General features: G+C 41.5%; 1 protein-coding gene across 2 annotated transcripts in view; it reads right to left on the bottom strand.

Annotated features, from left to right (window-relative positions):
• LOC107758399 (ly6/PLAUR domain-containing protein 1-like) overlaps window positions 1-8,761 on the bottom strand; it is a 12,414-nt gene that overhangs the window by 2,624 nt on the left and 1,029 nt on the right. Inside the window, exons 2-3 of one of the 2 annotated variants that reach the window (XM_016576122.1) lie at window positions 7,958-8,098; window positions 3,125-3,376 (exon numbers count right to left, since the gene is read on the bottom strand). In XM_016576122.1, the coding sequence (XP_016431608.1) occupies window positions 3,141-3,376; window positions 7,958-8,098 (377 nt within the window). In that variant the 3' untranslated portion in view covers window positions 3,125-3,140. Of the gene's footprint in view, window positions 1-1,766; window positions 3,377-7,957; window positions 8,099-8,761 lie in introns of those variants that run through there. The other variant, XM_016576121.1, reaches the window with a different exon arrangement.

Below are 8,761 nucleotides of genomic sequence, written 5' to 3'. Positions count from 1 at the left end.
CACTTCATTTCCAGCGATATCGTGGACTTGATTGCAAATGATTGCAAAGATACTATTTAAACTGAACTGAGCTGGATGATGACATCACTGAATTCAATGATGAACTGCCTTTAACTGAAAATTGAGTGATTACTATTGCCCTTCTGCATTATTGACACACTATTTTCCTAATTAATGCTCTACAGTTGCTTTGACACAATCTGTATTGTTAATAGCGCTATATAAATAAAGGTGACTTGGCTTGACTTGACTTGACTCACTCAGATGTCTATTTCATGTCTATTAGTTGTGCTCATCTGCAATACTTATCAAACATTTTCCTGACACATATTAAATAGACATTTAGTAGGCCTCTTTAAGATGTATAATATTTTATGTATATCCACTTTGAAGATATACGTGTGTTTACTGGAGCTCCCCTGTTCGCTATACATAATATTATGTAATGTTTTTACAGCAAAATCACAGATATACTATACTATTTAGTTTCTTTACACCTTCAGTAATTTAACAGTTTACTCTACAGTAATTCAACAAATGCGATTTTAACACAAGGAACCGTGTTTTGGTTTGTAATACTCACATTTGTAAACACCCTCGTCGCTGTTCTCCTTCACGTTCGATGATGACGTATCCTCTCCCGCGGGCTTCTGGGATAGAAAAGTGTCCATCGATGAACACTTCAGAATCTGGGCTGAAGCAGTAGGACATCATTCATTCATTCATCTGGGGATTTCTCGCCTACTCTTTTATGAATACTGAGGTTTCGGACATACTAATCTCTTCACCTACTCTTTTCTCCTACTATATAGTAGGGAAGTAGGCATATTCGGATGCAACTTAAGTAAACACATTTCCGATTCTCGCGAGAATTAGTGCACCAGCCAGGTAATTCTCAGACAGACAGGAGAGATCAAGACAGAGACGCACTTCCTACTTCACTGTTACAAATTTAAATCAATAAGAGACCTATACATGAACAAATTCACAAACATCATAAAGAAATGTACAGCCATGGCTGAAGAGGAACAAATAAAGACAGTAGTAGGAGAGGGACAGACAGCAGCACTGGATGTGTGTAGTGTGTGTACTGTATCTGACCTCAGTGTGTTAAGTTTAAGTTCAATTAAATTTAAGTTTAAATTGTTATAATGTTTTCTTCTATTATTTTTATCTTTTCATTGTTATTATGTTTCTCTACATATATTCCAAGCTTTGGCAATATTGTATTTTTTACAGTCATGCCAATAAAGCAATTTTTGAATTGAATTGAATAGACCAGTGTGTGTCTCTGCGTTCATATGACTTTCTCCCTCACACTAAATGCAGAGTTGGCTTTAATGAAGCCCTCTGGGTTTCCAGCAGTGGAGCTGCAGTCTGAGAAACACTCACACACACACACACACACACACACACACACTAAAGCTATAAAGCTTGTATTTTAGATTAATAATAACATAAATTAATGCTGAAATTTTGTTATATACTGGAGAAGCACAATGCCATGAGAAATGAAATCTTATTTTCTGGAACATTTATCAAAATTGATTGAGTTTATACTTAAAATGAGAAAAAAAATCTGCCAATGTGGTCAAAAATCAAAATAAGGTAAACAAGCCCTAATATTTTAAGTCATCTTGATTTTGCAGTAGATGCATCTTGATCTTTAGACATTTGTGCTGGAAATAAGGACAACATACTGAGGAAGAGCATCACTTTACAGAAGTGAAGTCAGATAATAATTTAAACTCAAATCAAGTGCTGTCCATGATTTTATTTGAGAAGCCATTATTTTGAGATAATGACTGCATATTATCCCTCACACACATGTAATCAAACACATTTGATTAAATATATATTCGATCAAACGTGTCCAAAACTCCGACTGGTTCTTTATGTATCTGGAGCTGAGTGCATATGTTTGCCTTTAGAAACCCTCTGCATTCATACAATTATAGGAGATCAAAGGTCCTATTTGTATTCAGAAGCTACATGAGAGCGCTACGTCCTTCCCACCAGACAAACACAATCTCCAGCGATCAGATCTTCAACGGTTTCCATCCTCATGATGATCTCAACATCACAGTCACTGAAGAGCAAAAGATGCTGGAGAATCAGAGACACATGATGAACACTGACACAACAGAAGATACAGAGCATCAGGAGAACCAAGGGATGGAAAGGTCTTGTGGATTATGTAGGTTTGGTTTGTATGTGAAGTGTGTTGATGAATGTTTAGAGTGAGCGGAGCTGCAGTTAGAGGAGCTGAGGCACTGCATCATTCTCATACTCCTAAAATAATAATAATAATAAAGACTGAGTAGACTTATGAATATATAGGGGAGACTAGGACTGTTTCTTATCGATAGGGTTTACAGTCATAAATGCGTGAAGGAAGAGTTTACTGAAAGTGTGAACAGCAAGACGTCTTTATATGTCCACCAGGTGATTAGATCAGGACTAGAGTTGAGTTCCTCACCTGTCCATCAGACCTGATGAACATGAGCTAAAGTGCTCTGCTGTAGATCTCCTCATTTATTTCATATATACATTACAATTAGCCAAAACAAGAGCTTGGTGTTTTTTTTTTTTTTTTGGTTTCATGATAGTTTGTCCTCAATGTGACTATTTACCCCATATAGTGTGACATCATGCCCCTATATGCCCATGTGTGTTCGGTGAACTGCATCTTTTGTCATTGGTAGAAAATGTTCAGTAACAGTTTTAAAGGTTTGTGCCTATACATGGCTATACTATACATATAATGAAAAACACAACCAATAAATGATTCTATTACAATATTGATATAGAATTCAATGTATCATTTATCAAGAACTATAATGATATAAATGATAGCTGAGTAATGTTTAGTGATAATTCTAGCTGACGATGTTTGATGAAGAGGATTGTCCTGCTGTCAGTGAAGCGCGGGTGTTTATCTCTGTGTGTGTGTGCTGTGATTGGTGGGATTAAATGAGGAAGCCCCGCACACAGGTCCATTAATAATAAGAATGAAGGAAAGCACACAGACAGACTCTGTAATTTGTGAGAGCTGCTTCTGCCAGCAGACGCTCTCTGATGCTACGCTCCGTCCCGTGAGTTTCATACACACACACACACACACATCAGATGCGTGCGGGTCAGTGCGAGCAGAGGTAGAGCTGGATGAGGCCGAGCAGTGGGGCGGTGTAGTGGCTGACGGAGGGTCTGCAGGCGTGGGACGCCGCTCTTCTCTTGTACCGTGGGCCATTGCAGAGTGCCGTGTTGCAGCAGGTGATGCAGACGGAGTTCAGCTTCCCCGTGCAGAACTGCTGGTAGCCCGACGACGCGATCAGACACGCCCCCGACGACGCACATGACTTTCTGTAGTGAATCCCTGCACAAACACACATTCACAATAGTGAACCTACAGACGCCACAGACGGCAGGTGTGCCGTCATGCTCACGCATATTCTCGTGATATTGTGAATCTCAGAAATAACAGGAATACAGCTCACATCTGTCCTGAAAGTTACCAGAAATTAAATAGATAATTGTATTTTGCATAAAGAACTTTAAGATCATTAAGATTTTCTGCATTAAATTCTCCCAAATTGTTCTATAAATTATGATAATATTCGTTGTTCTGCCTTTAATTTATGTTGTCTGAAATCTCAATATTGTTGCACCACTATATTTTTATAGTAAAAGGAATCTATTACAAATAATTACCAACTCTAATGTTAAATGTCCAGACGAATTACAGTAATGATAATTTTAAAACTTAAATGTCATGAAAATAATGTGACAATACAAAAAAAAAAAAAAAAGTAAGTAAGCTTAATTTTCTTTATGCATTAATTGTCAAAATTGACTTCTGTGTTCATTTATCACTTCCTTAAGTTTAAGCATCAAAACTGAAAGAAGACTAGAGGTCGACCGATAGTGGATTTTACCAGTACCGATAACTAGATTGGACCACACTGGCCGATACCGATTAATTTAAAATGAATACTGAATGAAAACTAAAATAGTGCTTTACTATAAAAAAAAAAACGGACTGAACCATACCTTGTACATGAATAAATCGCCACGTCTAGGAGAACTCGTCCGATACCGATTAATTTAAAATGAATACTGAATGAAAACTAAAATAGTGCTTTACTATAAAAAAAAAACGGACTGAACCATACCTTGTACATGAATAAATCGCCACGTCTAGGAGAACTCGCAGGTATCACACACACCGGACGTGTCGCGTTCATTTCAAGCGGCGGTCTGAAACAGTTTATTTAATCACCAAAGTTCACTTCAAGAATAATCAAAAAAGCGGCATAGATGAGTTTGAAGTTTGTTGTAAAAAAAACGGAAAGAAAAAGCGCAATCTATTATTATAGCTCTCTAAATGAAGCATACAGACTTTATTAGAGCCACAGAAAGACAAACATTTCTCTGAAAAATGCACAATACACAATCTTCCAGCCCAGGGTGAAGTCTATATGTACATTAACAACGATCTGGGACAAATATAATGTAATTTAAAGGAAAACTGTGTGAATGGCACTCTGTGGTGCGGCAGGATTTCTGTCGGCTGAATGAACAGATCAGTGTGTTTTGGTCACATTGTTTTAACCATTTGAGGTGCTGCTAATGTTCGCGTCCTCTCATTCTTGATAGCAAACATACTGCTGTCCTTTCTACACTAATGCATCATCTAGTCAACAAATTAATTACATAGTAATGATATAAAAACATGCACTATAGTGTACTGTATACAAACCGTTTCGTTATCTGTTTTAAATCCACATCTGAAGTGTCCCGCTCTGTGCAGCGCGCAGTGTCACATGTCAAAACAAACAGCATGAGGTGTCAGTGATTCCGCCTCCAGAGGTCACTCTCGTACTGTATAATGGCAACGGACCTCCTCAGCCGCTCCAGAAACGGACGCAACCCAGAAAAACTATTGGTGTGGATTTTTGCCGATAGTTCCAGCAATCAACTATCGGTGCCGATTAATTGGAGCAGTGAGGGGCAGATGAAGGAGTGGTGAGGAGCCGATGAAGAAGCAGATTGAGGAGCAGATGAAGTAGCAGATGGAGGAGCAGTGAGGAGCAGATGAAGGAGCAGTGAGGAGCAGATGAAGGAGGAGTGAGGAGCAGAAGAAGGAGCAGTGGGGAGCCGATGAAGAAGCAGATGGAGGAGCAGTGAGAAACAGATGAAGGAGCAGTGAGGAGCCGATGAAGAAGCAGTCGGAGGAGCAGTGAGGAGCAGATGGAGCTGTGAGGAGCAGATGAAGGAGCAGTGAGAAGCAGATGAAGAAGTGGTGAGGAGCAGATGAAGGAGCGGTGAGGAGCAGATGGAGGAGCGGTGAGGAGCAGATAAAAGAGCAGTGAGGAGCAGATGATGGAGCAGTGAGGAGTCGATGAAGAAGCTGGTGGAGGAGCAGTGAGGAGCAGATTAAGCAGCAGTGAGGAACCGATGAAGAAGCAGATGGAGGAGAAGTGAGGAGCAGATGAAGGATCAGATGAAGGAGCAGTGAGGAGCAGATGAAAGAGCAGTGAGGAGCCGATGAAGAAGAAGCAGAAGGAGGAGCAGTGAGGAGCAGATGAAGGAGCAGTGAGGAGCCGATGAAGAAGCAGTCGGAGGAGCAGTGAGGAGCAGATGAAGGAGCGGTGAGGAGCAGATGGAGCAGGGAGGAGTAGAGAGGAGCAGATGAAGGAGCAGTGAGGAGCCGATGAAGAAGCAGATGGAGGAGCAGTGAGGAGCAGATGAAGGAGCAGTGAGGAGCCGATGAAGAAGCAGAAGGAGGAGCAGTGAGGAGCAGATGAAGGAGCAGTGAGGAGCCAATGAAGAAGCAGATGGAGGAGCAGATGAAGGAGCAGATGAAGGAGCAGTGAGGAGCAGATGAAGGAGCGGTGAGGAGCAGATGGAGGAGCAGTGAGGAGCCGATGAAGAAGCAGTCGGAGGAGCAGTGAGGAGCAGATGGAGCAGTGAGGAGTAGAGAGGAGCAGATGAAGGAGCAGTGAAGAGCAGATGAAGGAACAGTGAGGAGCCGATGAAAAAGCAGATGGAGGAGCAGTGAGGAGCAGATGAAGGAGCGGTGAAGAGCAGATGAAGGACCGATGAAGAAGCAGAAGGAGGAGCAGTGAGGAGCAGATGAAGGAGCAGTGAGGAGCCAATGAAGAAGCAGTCGGAGGAGCAGTGAGGAGCAGATGAAGGAGCGGTGAGGAGCAGATGGAGCAGTGAGGAGTAGAGAAGAGCAGATGAAGGAGCGGTGAAGAGCAGTGAGGAGCCGATGAAAAAGCAGATGGAGGAGCAGTGAGGAGCAGATGAATGAGCGGTGAGGAGCCGATGAAAAAGCAGATGGAGGAGCAGTGAGGAGCAGATGAATGAGCGGTGAGGAGCCGATGAAAAAGCAGATGGAGGAGCAGTGAGGAGCAGATGAAGGAGCGGTGAAGAGCAGATGAAGGAACAGTGAGGAGCCAATGAAGAAGCAGTCAGAGGAGCAGTGAGGAGTAGCGAGATCTTTACTGGACGCGTGCGGCACCTCACCACTGCAGTGCCCATAGGTGGCACTCCGTCTGTTTCACACACACAGTGTCTAAAGACATTCCTCCGTCTGTCTGACCTCATTTTATTAATGAATATTGTATGTGTGAATCGACTGCTATCCCAGCTAACAAAAATACGTAACTGTTACGTAACTGCGACATAATCTGGTGACCACAGTTATGTTGTGGCGACATAACTAGTTACGTTGTGAAATTCCCGGTTTTGTCGTCACAACGTAACTTTGTGACGTTGCAACGTCGTGGATCAATAGTTGTGTGCTGGTAAGACTCACCTCAGAACAATGAATTCTTCTGTCAGACACAGTTGAAGTAAAAAAGTGCCTCAGGCAAACGTGCTTTCCTGATTCAGTATCTGCAGCGGATGAGATGGTGTAGCCGGATCTGTGTCATTATTTCAACGTTATCTTCATAACTCGTTACAAAATAAAAAGTTTCACGACTCAAGAAAAAAATATTTTCCTTTCCTGTCAACATTATACTGTGCGCGCGGTGTGTCACGTGTGTCAGTTGTGGAGGAGCGCGCGCTGTATGTCACGTCACTATTAAAAGCACTTGTCCATGTTCTGACTTGATGAAAAGAAACATTATCTTAAGGTAAATTTAAATCTTGCATCTAATTACACATTTCAAAATGCAATTTTTGGTAATAAGAGATATAAAGAACGTGTAAATGATGGTAATGAAATTACGTTCATACGACGTTGCAGTTACATTGTCAGTAAGGCATGAAATTACTTATTTATTACGAATAGATTACGTATCTGGAACGTCCTTGGTAATCTTACAATGTTAGGAGGACGTACTAACAACGTTGTGAGTTGGTAATGAAATTACGGACATGCAACGTCGTAGTTACGTTGTCAATTGGTAAGTCATGAAATTACCAAAAAATACCTATACATTACGTAACTGTTACGTTGTGTGTTAGCAGGGATGACTTCAGTCCATTACATAATGACGGTTCTGCTCTTTTGTCTTTAACCTCATGCTTACAGTGCTAATGTATTGTGTGAAAGTACTGCACTACTGCAAAAGTCCAGTTTTTATCAGCTGACGGCTGATGGAGAAACACAGGAGATCGACAGCGTCTCCAATCACAAGTTCAGCTGGAAATCTGCCTTCAGATTGAAGAACAGCCTGTCAGAGCCAGTGACTCTTCTGTTCCTGCGAGATTTCTGGACGAGTGACGGCAGCCCATGTCAGCCTCTTATTTATCTAACTCTCTTTTATCTCAGTGCTTTCTTTTATTTATTAATTATTTCACTAATATAATAGTGATTTTCAACGAGAGCAGCAGTGTTCACTGCACATACGATCATCATCACCATGATCATCATCGGTCAGCTAATGAGACTAGTGCGCCACCATAGCAACAGGCAGCACAGGAAGTGATGCGGCATCCTTACCATCCTCCATGACCAGCACTTCCTTCTGACACATGTCCTGCACGTTGACGGTGCAGTTGACGATGAACTCTGGCGAGGAGCAGTCGTCCTGCCGAACGTCTTCACACTGATAGCACTGGATCTGCAGCGCCGCGCTCACGCCTGCGCACACACACATTAACACACGCACACACATTAACACACACACACACACACACACACATTAACACACACACACACAGTCTGGTCAGCTATCCTTGTGGGGACTCTCCATAGGCGTAATGGTTTTTATACTGTACAGACCGTATATTCTATTGCCCTACACCAACCCTACCACACACACACACACACACACATCTTCATCATCATCATCGGTTGTGATTTCTGCACACACACACACACACACACATCTTCATCATCATCATCGGCTGTGATTTCTGCACACACACACACACACACACATCTTCATCATCATCATCGGTTGTGATTTCTGCACACACTCAGCTTTGTGTCGCCTTTAACTTTGATACAGTGATTTTTATTTCGTTTTATCCAGTGCATTCTGTTTAATGACGCAGGCAAACAGTGTAGGGCAACTGTATTCGTTTACTGGTTAATTGATGAATAAAAATTATAAATATATTTCATTAATATTTTCTAACATTAGTTTATTTGTAATCACTAGAATTCATTGCATTCCTTCATACAAATCTATGATAAGCTGAATAACTCGTACTGGAGTTGCTCTGAAATCGGATGTAATTCTCCTAGAGACGCGGTTTATATATGTCAAAATTGTTCTAAAACCATGATTTTTGCTTTCTA

Source organism: Sinocyclocheilus rhinocerous, unplaced genomic scaffold (assembly GCF_001515625.1).
Source record: "Sinocyclocheilus rhinocerous isolate Xijiao unplaced genomic scaffold, SAMN03320098_v1.1 scaffold2309, whole genome shotgun sequence".
NCBI classification, from domain to species: Eukaryota; Metazoa; Chordata; class Actinopteri; order Cypriniformes; family Cyprinidae; genus Sinocyclocheilus; species Sinocyclocheilus rhinocerous.
Note: the sequence above shows the minus strand (reverse complement) of the source record. Positions and strands in the feature narration are given on the sequence as shown.